The 12,208-nt window shown below is 34.6% G+C and overlaps 1 protein-coding gene across 2 annotated transcripts in view; it reads right to left on the bottom strand.

Annotated features, from left to right (window-relative positions):
• Positions 1-2,254: 2,254 nt before the first annotated feature.
• Positions 2,255-12,208, bottom strand: part of EFNA5 (ephrin A5) — a 195,581-nt gene continuing 185,627 nt past the window's right edge. The window contains exons 3-5 of one of the 2 annotated variants that reach the window (XM_070935736.1): positions 5,492-5,557; positions 4,988-5,068; positions 2,255-2,376 (exon numbers count right to left, since the gene is read on the bottom strand). In XM_070935736.1, coding sequence (XP_070791837.1) covers positions 2,255-2,376; positions 4,988-5,068; positions 5,492-5,557 — 269 coding nt within the window. The remainder of the gene's footprint in view (positions 2,377-4,987; positions 5,069-5,491; positions 5,558-12,208) is intronic. The other variant, XM_070935737.1, reaches the window with a different exon arrangement.

Here is a 12,208-nt window from a genome sequence, read left to right as displayed (position 1 = left end):
GCAGTGTAGCAATTAGCATCTTGAACTGTAATTACAGTGTTGCTTTTATTCATTAGATTAGCAGTGGCGCCGTGGCAAAGCAAAAGTTTGAATTCACTGTGGTGACAAATCTGTGGTTTAGAAAGCGTGCTATTGAGGCAAGTGAGTCCAGCCTTTTATTATTGGTAGATAAATGATGAAAAAACAGCTATAGCCATTGTTAGGACAACAAACAGTGTGACTCATATTTGCAATGGGTAGGTTACACTTGTAGGATCTTAATTCATGTGCAACATTGTCTTTGCCTTGATCACTATTTTCAAGGTCATCCTTCCTACCTATGCACCCAAAATACATGTTGAAGAGAGGAGACTGATTGATTGTACTCCGAGAAAAGCAGTGACGTTCCTCAGTGTTGATTATGAGACTTTTTTTTTTATTTGTGTGCTATCTCAGACATCTCTGTGCTTTCAAATACAGCCCAGACTTTGTGGTATCAGGCAAGCCCAGAGCGCCTTATATTTACCATTCTATTCATGCTATTTATGAATCCTGAAATTCTGCAACTTTTTTTTTTTTAGAAAAAATGCTTTCTTTTCATAGTACAAAGAGCATTTTTAAAATTTTGTCCATTTGCATTATGATTTAGTATTAAACCCTTTTTTTGCTATCTTGTGAAAATTCAGTGAAGCCTAACCTCATTCTTTTTAAAGTTTTGTTCTCACTAATTTTAAGAGAAAACAAAGTTTGCTAAGTAGCTTTCATGATCTCTCTTATTTAGTAAATCTAAATTTGGTCTGCCTAAGTTAATGGAATACTATAAAGAAGGCATTTCCTGGTAAATGTTTTATGAGGCTATATCACAGCTGCCTAAGGATTCACCCCTGATTTCAACCAATCAGCACCCCATAATCTTGTCACAAATTACCACATTTTATCATCTTTAAATAGGACAAGCATATATAATTATTTTCAGCATAAGGTATATCTAGATAATGTATTTTCTACTCTAGTGGATTTTTAAAAGCAACAAAATAGTTAAAAGTCTTTGGGAGTTCTGTCTAGTTTATCTCCTGCCAATGAAGACATTTACACTAATTTTCAACTGTGTTGGAAAAGAAGAGAGAGATGAGATCAATGCCTCAACTTTCACTCTACAGTTCAAAACAATCTTCCTGTACTCTGTTCTTCCCATGCAGAACTCCCCTCCACCCTCTATGACAAATGTCCTGGTTCCTTTCTGGCAGCATTTTACTCCAAGAGTTGCCAAACTTTCAAGGAGGCAGAATTATCCATGACACTGGGGATTCTGTATCACTCACCAGATTTACTCCACCCTGATTATCAACATAGTATGTATTACCACCCAGAGCTGGATCCAAGGCTACTGGCTACGAAGTCAGCCTTGGGAAAGGTCACTTTATTCACACAGAAAATATATTTTAGAAGTGCAGAAATGCCATTTTGCATTTGAACAAAAATTGTTGTAGCACCATGGTATCTGAGTCAAAAGAAAAGTAATCTGGTGTGCACTATCCACCTAGAGCGATAACAGAGGCACTATCACTCCAACATAGTTTCCTAAACCTGACCTTGCATGTCAGTAGTCACTTTTTTATCCCCTAATGACAGAGCTTCTCTTATGGAGCATAACTTCTACAGCAAGAACCTTTCAAGGCAGTTGCATACAAATAATATCTCTTTTCTTTGAGGAGCCTGTTCACTGAGATATATCTATTCTTAATATCTTCACTCCAGTCCTGACATGGTGACACAGTGCATTGCATGATCATCTTACAGTGCTGAACAAGGAGAAATAAATATTTTATTGAAAAGAGTAAAAAACTTCTCTTGGTTTTTTTTCAAATAACTTCCTTATTCTTCAACTAACTGCATCTCCTATTATTCTTCCTTCTCCATATAAGGATGGCCTAGTGAATTAACTAGGCAGTATCTTAAATAGAGGCTGCAGAGGAAAGTAAGAATCACTAGTGTCAATATTGAAATTTGGCATTTTCATTTGGAGTCCATTTATTTTAGAAGGGATCAAGGAAAGCCAGGGAAAAGCTTGGGAGTAGGAAGAGGTCTAGTTATTCCTCTTCAATTTTTGCTCAAAGTTCAGGTTGCAGAGGAGAGAAAGGGAGAAGATGGGGGAAGGAGAACAAACCAACATCTGCAAACCAATACAAAGTCCCGTTGCTGGGATGAGCAGTTAAGTGGATCTTTGATGTTCCAAGATCCTGAAGTTGACTGTGGCAGCTTGCTGGAATATGTGCTATAACGTCAAAAGCATTGCTAGAAGGAACAGTAGAGTTGTGAAAGGCTGACTGGATATCCTTAAGGTCTGAGCTGCATTCTCACCACGGGATGGCTCAGCCGATTCATGTACCGTATCATCTGTTCAAACAGAAAACACACATTTGTATTTTTTTCCTCCAAAGATAAAGACAACATACGTTATTTTAAAACTTTTTAATAGTTCCTTGGTTAAATTCCATGCGTTCCACTTTTTTAAAAAACTTCATGAAACCAGACAGAACACTGGCTGAAATTTTGGACATTGTTCTCTCAATTAGTTTTAGAGTTTTATTTGTCTCCTGTAGTTACTGTACAGAAAATCAACTAATGTCCAAATGATGATTTACCAGTTCCAAAAGAATTCCAAAGTTTCTGCCAGTAAAATCTGCCTATATAAAAATTTAAACGAAGAGGAGAGGGTTGTAGGAAGACTGACTGATCAGAGATCTTGTTGAAGAGAGCAATTATATCAATGTATATTGTTTTCTTAAAATATAGAATATTATGATTTTGTTAGAAAAATGGGAAAGTGAAAGCAATTAAGCACAAAGATGAAAAGCTGCTGTAGCTGACTATCAGTAGATAACAATAAAAAGTCTGAAATTATACCATATTTAAACAGATGACAAATCATTTGAGAAAGCAGCAAAAATCACATCATAAAGATATTCAGAGATGGGGAGATGGCCACAAGTAGAAATTATGCAGAATGCCTTATTCTGTTTTTTGACATTTCGAAGAAATAGTGGTACAGAGTCTCTCCATCTCTCTCTTGGAAAAACTTCTAAAAATGCTTAGAAGTAAGACCAAAAAACCCAAATGGTCTTTTTCAGTATAAATCACGTTTCCATAACACCTAAGTTGTAAAGTAGGAAAATGTTTACCGAGAAAAATTAAAATGTTAACTATGAGAATTTTTGATTAAGATTTAAAACTATTCAGAGACAGTGAACTTATTGTAAAGTCACTATGTTCCCTATCCTAAATCAAATTAATTTCTATGTTTATGAGTAAATGCATCTAAATTGTCATAATACCAGTAATTATTTCTAAAAGTTTCATAGCTGTTTATATATCAAAATCATAACATAAAATAATATCTAACCTTAAAAACATACCGTGTTTCCCGAAAATTAAGATCCTATCCTTTTTTTTGTAACCCTAAAGTAACCTTTTTTTCTTATTGCCATGTGCTCAAAAGCCTGATTGGGCTTATTATCAGGGGATGCCTTGTTTTGGGGAAAACAGGGTATACATCTTATAATACATGATTAAGGAAAAAAAAACATTTAACGATGTTGGAAATTCAGTTTAGGCACCAGGAATGTCTCTTTTATGAATATAAAAGCATCACAATTCCCTGAATGTACATCTTTCAATATGTAAAATGAAGGTAAGGTTCTGGCTGTTTCATTAGGAGAAGCACAATATATTTTGCATTAAGAGCCCCAACAACCAAAGGACATAAACTTGTTGTACTCAGTAATTTCTATTATCTACACCTCTGCAGAAGTTTGATTCTGCTAAATTTAGAGGATAGGGATGTAGTACAAATTAGTAGAGTGGGGATAGAGCTGACAGTGACTATAAAAAGCTTTAGAGTATTCCTTTAAAAACTTCCTCCTACTCCTTTTGGGAGTTATCTTAGGTTCTGAGTCTCTGACATTTCTCTTTGCCAGAGGGTCTCTGCCTTGGATTCACTCCTTGTCAGCTTCTCTCTTCATCAGAGGGACTTTTGTTTGCCCCGCTGTCCCTTCAGCTTCCTTCATCTGAAAACCTCTGCCTTAACCTTGTTTGACTTCTTCTGTAGGCCTCGGGTAGCTCTAGAACAGGACACTCAGAAATCAAGAAATTGAATATATCTTGCATCTTCTCCCCAGTGGAAAGAATGGGGAGAAATGGGGAACATGACCTTGTTGTAAAAAGAATGTAAAGCAATGCAATGTCCAGAGAAATATGCAGACAATTTAGTATTTAACATTCTTACAATATTTTTATTTTTAAAACAGAACCAGCAGGCACATAACTAAATCTTCATTGAGATCAGCTGCTCTTATTTAATAATAATAATAATAATAATAATAATAATAATAATAATAATAATAATAATAATAATGTATCTACAATACACTAGTAACATAAATGGGCCAAGAATATTATCATATTCTAGTTGTCCAGTTGTCTGTCTTTTAAACCTGAAATCAATTTTATATTACTCATAATTACGTACTGCATTTAATTGCAAAATACAATGCATATTTTTTTCTCTGGGACATTGTAAAATTCTGTCCAAGTTTATTTATATATTGGGGCAGGGTAGCAACTAGATAAATTACATTTAAATTCTCATGGATGACATATATATGAGTTTCTTTAGTATACATAACATTTTTTTTTCTTAAATATTTATCTCTTGAATGGAAACACCAAAAAATGGGGTGGAAATGGGATTAGGACAACTATGTTTTTAAATGAGGTGCCATGTTTGAATAAGCAGATTGTCATGGAAAAAGCATACCTTTTCTCAACATCTTAAAAGAGAATTCTAGCATTAGCAAATTAGATATACCATAAGCAATATTAGCGTTGCAAGAAATGAGTAAAAGCAGAATAATTTTACCGTGCAAACCATGCAAAGAGAAAGAAAGAGACGCAAAAGCTCCAGAAAGACAGAGGCATTTGTTAAAAGAGAGTCTCTAAGCATACTAACCTGCTGGTTCTAATGAATTTTCTACTTTGTCGTTAACATCGAAAACACGATCATGAACACCTATAGTTTTCATACAGTTGTCTATAACAAAAATAGAGATAACAGCCAAATAAGTTAGTGAGACACCCTTAAAATCCCCATTTTCCTTTTTTTTTTTTTTTTTTTTGCAACTGTCTTTAGGTCTGATTTCTATTTCTATTATAGGCATATATTTATAACTTAACTGTGGCCTGCTTCAAAACACCACAGTAGTTTTCTTTTTGTACCACAATTTAAGAAACAACAAGTTAGCAACTGATGTATAATGTATAATGATGTAAAACAAATAAGAAAATTGCTTTGTGAAAAATGATTAAAAGATATGGCAAAAACAAAAAAAAGTGATGCTGAAAAGAAGAGACACCACATAGGATTTTAAAAGTTAAAAGAAGTTTATACTGCTGTTTACTAAACCGAAGCATGCACTATAAAGCTACCCTCTAAGGCAAGGCATAACGCACTTACTTGCAGGCCGTACAAAGACTTTCAGCTTTAAACAGGCTCTTCTTCCATTATCAGGGATTGCAGATGCTGAAAAAGAAATAGGAGATTGCAGAGCATAGTTATTCTTCATCTTAAGGGACAACATCCAACATTCTTCTTTTCCTTCAGTATGTAATCACAGCACAATCTACATATTATCAGGGACATTCAAATAACAAACAAAATTTCTAAATATCCAGTGTTCTGTATTTTTTAGATATTATTACTTTATGTTATTTATTTTGCTTTCCTCCCAAAATGTGGGAGTGAAAACAGCACTGATAAGCCAAATTTTCTATCTCTTAACTTCAACGTATATAAATAACAAATAAGGCTAAGTTGGTGGTCTTTCCTTGGGAGCCGAAAATTCACAAATTGTCCACTTTAGCCAGAAGACGATAGCGATATGGTAACCCTTAGGTTATTCAATTGTAACTCTAATGATCCTTTACTTTTGGTTATGTTGGCTGATAGTCCTGGGAATAGTTGATTGGATTTATTCCTGCTTCAGTTAAAACACACCACTTGGATAGAAATAAGTTCCTCATATCTGCTTTACAGAAATGGAGTGGACTCTACGTGGCACAATTTGCATCACCAAAGAAGTCACGTTGTGAATGCATCTAGAGAAAATTACAATTTGAATACAACAGTGGAACAGCAGAATAGGTCTCCACATAGCTTGAATAAAAATACATTCATGATGCATATATCTGTTTAATATGTTGCATTTTGTTTTAGAAACCAAATAAAGGTTTCATTGGGAGCTTCCAATGCAACATTAAAAAGGAATTAGCCTAATAGGAGTTTAGGTGACTTGCATGCATGTGAGAAAGGTGTTTTTTTTTTAATGTTTCAAATTTTCTGCAGCTATGAAAAATATTTGAAAGGTTTGTTTTGAAAATTGGATGAACAAACTACACCTGCTCGAAGTAACTTACTTTGGAAGGCTTGTACGGCTGCTTCAAAGGCTATCTTTGATTTTTTTTTTCTCACTGTCTCCATGCATAACTGCTTTCTTTCACTATTGGATCACACAAAACAATTATCTATGCATGGATATATTCGTAAAAATCACGAGGTTCAAAGCAGTCATATGAGCCAAAGAACATGACTGTTTTAATGCTTCAAGTAGGAGTATTTCTCTTGCACCCTACTGCATTCGGCTCTAATCTTGTCCACTTTGGCCTTTAATGTATCAATACAGCATTGAAAACCAAACACAGATAGTCCTTGACTTACAACAGTTCATTTAGTAACCGTTCAAAGTTACAACAGCATTGAAAAACCTGACTTCTGAGCATTTTTCACACTTATGATCATTGCAGCATCCCCATGGTCACGTAATTAAAATTCAGATGCTTGGCAACTGACTCATATTTATGATGGTTGCAGATTCCCCTGGATCATGTGATCACCTTTTGTAACCTTCCAAGAAGCAAACTCAATGGGGAAACCAGATTGATTTAATAACTGTGTTACTAATTTAACAACTGCAGTGATTCATTTAACAACTGTGGCAAGAGGGGTCAATAAATGGGGTAAAACTCATTTAACAAATATCTCAGCAACATACATTTTGGGGTCTATTGTGGTTGTACATCGAGGACTATCTCTAGGTGCTGATTCTAAAAATGAAGCAGTCATCGATTATACTCTTGTATAAGGCTGAGTTTATATTATTTATCTACCTTCATTGACAAATAACAGAAAATTATAAATCTGTACTACCTAAAATTAAATGTGGTATGTTTGCTAAATCCTCTCTTATAAACTCCTTGGACTTAAGCTCTATGTATAATTTAGCTAGTTTGGAATGAAGATTCTAAGTAAGCTGTCTGTCTGATTTGGACATTCTAAGAGATTGTGATTTATCCACATAAGCAAAATTAACTTTCCTTCCATTTTTCAGCAAAAGCATTTGATGGTTTGAGCCATTATTGTAAGAGCTTGTGTCCAAGTAATATACTAACATAAACAAATGTATCTATCTATGTGATTGCTAAGACTCAATACTGACTTGACGGCACATAATCAATCATAACAATGTAAAATGTGTATGTATTATATACATGCACGTAGACGAAAACCATGAGAAATAAACTATTCTTGACAATACTGCGGTTGAACAGGACTTTTCTTTTCAATCAGCAGACACATTCTTCAACCTTTTATTACAATATGGGGAATTCCTTCCTTTAGAGTAGAGAAAATATGATTTAGTTACTATATAGTCCAGGAGTAAAGATATTAGAGGGATTTTATCACTAAATGTCCTGGTGAAGAGACATTGCTATAATAGTTAAGAAGTCTGAACTTTTTATCAGGGATCATTCATAGATTATTTAACTTGGAGATCTTTATTTAACCTAATGTGAAATTATCATTGATTTTTTTTTTTTTTGAAAAAATGCTTTTGAATACTACAAATAATGTCTGTTAATAACTGGTTTTTTGCTCAAAAATTAATGTATGTGATATGTTATTAATGATTTGCCAATATTTATAGTTTTATTTATTTAATTGAACCTACTATGCAGCATAGCAAAATGAATTATGATTCTATGTCATCCAGATAATAGGCTACCAAAGACTGGAGATTTAAGAGTATATCTGGAATATAGAGATAACACAATGCTAATGAAGATCAATTGTTGCATATTGTGATATAAATTTAAGAATGCCATAGAGTATGCTCCAAAAATAATAAATGTTATGATAATGCCACAAAGAGAGCAACAGTATACATGATCCACTTGACTTGGTGAAAATTGGAAAGACCGCCCCATGAAGATTGAGCAAATACGTTGATAAATAGTTCTGAAAGTTCTTATTAGTGTCATACGTGAACTTAAGGTTGATAATCAGTGGTTTGTGTGTACAGCCAGTCAATACTCTGCATATTAAATTTCCAGGTAGGTAGGACTTACAGTGATTTAAGAGGTAACTTGCTTAAAAATGATATGCTGCTTTATAAAACAATTGTTCACGATGCAATGCTGCATTTCAGATTGTTCTCAAAATGATGCTAATTTGGAAAGCATATAGATATAGACAGAATCAGCAACTCTTTTGAGCATTGATTTAAGGACATATTAGCTTTCAAATGACAAAATATTGGGTTAAGAGGGGAAAAAATCCAAGACAAAAAAAGATTAAGAGGCATAAGAAGTCTGCCTCTTTTAATCGTAAACAAAATTGCACAATGATGTTTCTCAGCTTTAAGTCATGTTCAAAGACAAATACTTAAGAAGTGCTAACAGCTGGCTTCCTTGTGTACTCTCAATAAATCAAATATGGGGGAAGCCTTTACTGACATTTATTGTAAAGAATGTGTTACAGGGCAAAGTATTGCACTCTGTGGAGGCATGCAGGAAACTGGCCCCCTTCCAGAGGCCTCTGATGAATATACAAATCTTATTCAAGACAGATTAGGTGGCTTAATAAAATAGAAATGTCGTGTTTTCTACCTAACAACAGGGATACAGGTACAGAAGAAACTTCCTCATTACCTTAAATGACCAAAATGTGCAATTCTTTCTATGTCATCCTGTCTTTTAATTGCCTTTACAAATGACACAGAAAAGCATAAAAGCATATTCAAAGGCAGGATGTCAATTGTTATACTTATGCATTGGAAGCTGTGCCTTTGCAAAGCAGTATATGATAATCCATCATACAGTGGATTTTTTTCTTCGACAAAACAGCAAGGCAAGAATTTCCATAAACTTGCTTTCAGACTACAAATTATTTCTCTTACAATGAAAAGCTCCAAATACAATTCTAACTTTTATGACCACAGAAAAGTTTTAAAAACTGTGATGATTATTACATATAGTCACCCCAAATAGTGAAACTCTCTTGTGACTAAATACTACTCACCATTAATAAAACTAGCTCAAAAGAATCTTAATGTAACATCCCTAAAACATTGCTTATATTTCAACTGGTTGATAAATTCCGAACTAATAAAGGAGAATATTTATAGCTCAGGATTGAAATGGGAGGTCCTTGGTTCTTTCTGAACTTGGTTGCTTTCTTGCAGATGTTTCATGACCCAAAGTAAGTAACATAATATGTGATAGCTGATGATATTATCTAGTTTGAACCAAGTTCAGAGAGCACCAAGGACTACTCAGATTCCCAACTGAACATCCTTACAAATTAACTTGAACACCAAATTAGAAATGATTGTCTTATTTAATCTCTTCCAATCTTATATTTTACTATTACACTCTTAATATATTCATTGACTGATTATGTACCAACTAATCAGTGTGGATTCTTAGTGACCACATTTTCTCCAGGATGATTCCTTCTCAATGTTGTCTTTCAGGTAATATAACAATGCAGCCATCGTCACCGTAACCGACTCCAATGGTTGATTTGTTTGCTGAACTATTTGATGGGGGGAAGGGGTTTTACTATCCATAGAATTCTCATTTTCTTCAACCAAAGTTAAAAAGCATCAATCCTGCTTCTTTATGTCCAACTTTCATTTCCATAGAGCATTTATTTATTTATGTATTTATTTATTTATTTATTTTTCGTATTTCTATGCTGCCCGCTCTCTGAGGACTCTGGGCGGCTTACACCAAAGACAGTATACTAAATAGCATATTGCCTCCAACAATCTGGGTCCTCATTTTACCTACCTCGGAAGGATGGAAGGCTGAGTCAACCTTGAACCAGTGAGATTTGATCTGCTGATCTGCTGAACTAGCAGTCAGCTGAAGTAGTTGCAGTGCTGTACTCTAACCACTGCGCCACCTCGGCTTGGCGCATCATAGAGAAAACCATTTCTAGCATGGATCGGTTGTGGTTTCACTTAGCAACCACTTACTTAATGACTGAATTTTCAATCCCAATTGCAGTCACTAAAAAATGATTACCGGTATTTTCTGCCGTGTTTGGTCTTTACATTTAATCTTAGGCTGCTGGGTTCCTATAAGCAAAATCTATGGAGAAGCTGGCAGGAAGTCTGAAGTTTCTCTTGCCATGTTTTCACCCACTTGACCATGTTCCATAGCACCTGACCGAAGCACCCTATCCCCCCCCACCTGCACTACAGAGTGCATTTGCCCCTTGCATTCCCTCCCCTGCAGCTTTCATTTGCAGCTTGCTTGCCTGGGAGTCTCACCAATTCCCACTTAACAATCCTGGGGTTATGACAGCAACCAGGCCTGCTGAGATTGCTCTTATCAAACATCATGCTTTATTGCTTAGTAAAGAAAATTCCTGTCCCAATCGTCATCATAACCCAAGAACTAACTGTGGACAAGAAGGAAGTTGAAGCAGCCCTATATAGACAAATTTGAAATTTCAAGTACAGATAGTGTTTCTAACAAGTCTTTTGAAGTGTGTGAAAAAGTATGAATAGCAGAGAATTGCCTTTAACCATTTTCAGCACAATATCATATTTATTAGTCAAATCCAAGATCCACATAACCTTATATAACTCTCAGATCTAAATTCTAATTGCCAGAAGCACCAAAATTCTAATATTGTGTGTCAGCTGTAGAGATTTGGAAGTTTCATTTTTAAGAACCACCATCTGCTTCATCCTTAGTAAAGAAATGAGCTTGTGTGGAAGCATTAAAAATGCAGTTTCCCATTATGTTTGCCAAAGGCAATATTTCTCAATTTGTAGGAGTCAAAGAAAAAAGAGAGAAGAAAAGTTAGCCTATTAGTAGAGTTGAGCCTTTCTCCCATAGGACTTAGTGTGATTTACTCCACAACACAAACATATGTAGATTAGACAGGTAAATGCAGTTTAAACATTAATATTCTTCTCACAATGGAAATTGAAAGAATTTTCCATTGACATAAACACTACTGAGAGACTGCTGAAGTTTAATGAACTGAGAAAAAGTTTTCATGTATATGATATGCTGAAAAACAAATAAAAACTTGCTGACAAAATGTATTTTTAAATTATATACTTATATATTATAAAACCAGTAACTTAGACCAGGTATTTTACATACAAAGTAATACCATCTCTCAGAAATCTGTGGCTCCATTTTCAATGCAGTGTCAATTGTGTTTAAATCTAATTGCTCATAAGAAACTTAGTCTTGCATGTTTATTGTGTACTTATTTTAGGTATGTGGTTTATCCCTACAAATTCTATGATAAATTCCTTTGCTAAACAACTGTAGCAAATTACTCAGCTTGCTGGCAACGTTTGATCTCACTCTCCATTTAATTTTCAAATAGGTTAAGTTTCCAACAAAGCCGGGGGATTTTAACATCTTGAAGCAAAGAACACAACGATACCAGCTACAGAAGGTGCAATTGCATTAATGCTGGGAAAGTTTCATGGGCTTTGTTACAATGCCTTGTTTATATATTTTAATTTTTTAATTAGTGGACCCAAAGTCTAACTTTTATTGGAAATTTTATTTTATTTATTCATCATATTTCTAATTAAAAGATTCTATTGTGCTTTCATGGAAGTGAAAAGAAATTTTAAATGCTTGTCATCAAATTCAAAAATACCACGTGTGGCATATTTCAAATTGTCCTATGTTATCAGGAGGGCAACTGAAATGTAAACTGACAAGGACCCTACATCTTACAAAAATGAATAGGATTGCTTGGGCCCTACAGACTCTTGTCTTTTTTACTCTGCCTCAGGCTGCTGCAAGGCCTATCTACTTCCTAGAGGTAGATTCATTCTACATTCCAGCCCAAGTA

This window comes from Pituophis catenifer, unplaced genomic scaffold, assembly GCF_029215685.1.
Source record: "Pituophis catenifer annectens isolate HBS135680 unplaced genomic scaffold, rPitCat1.0.hap2 SCAF_2, whole genome shotgun sequence".
Lineage (NCBI taxonomy): Eukaryota > Metazoa > Chordata > Lepidosauria > Squamata > Colubridae > Pituophis > Pituophis catenifer.
This window is presented reverse-complemented; position numbering and strand designations above follow the sequence as displayed.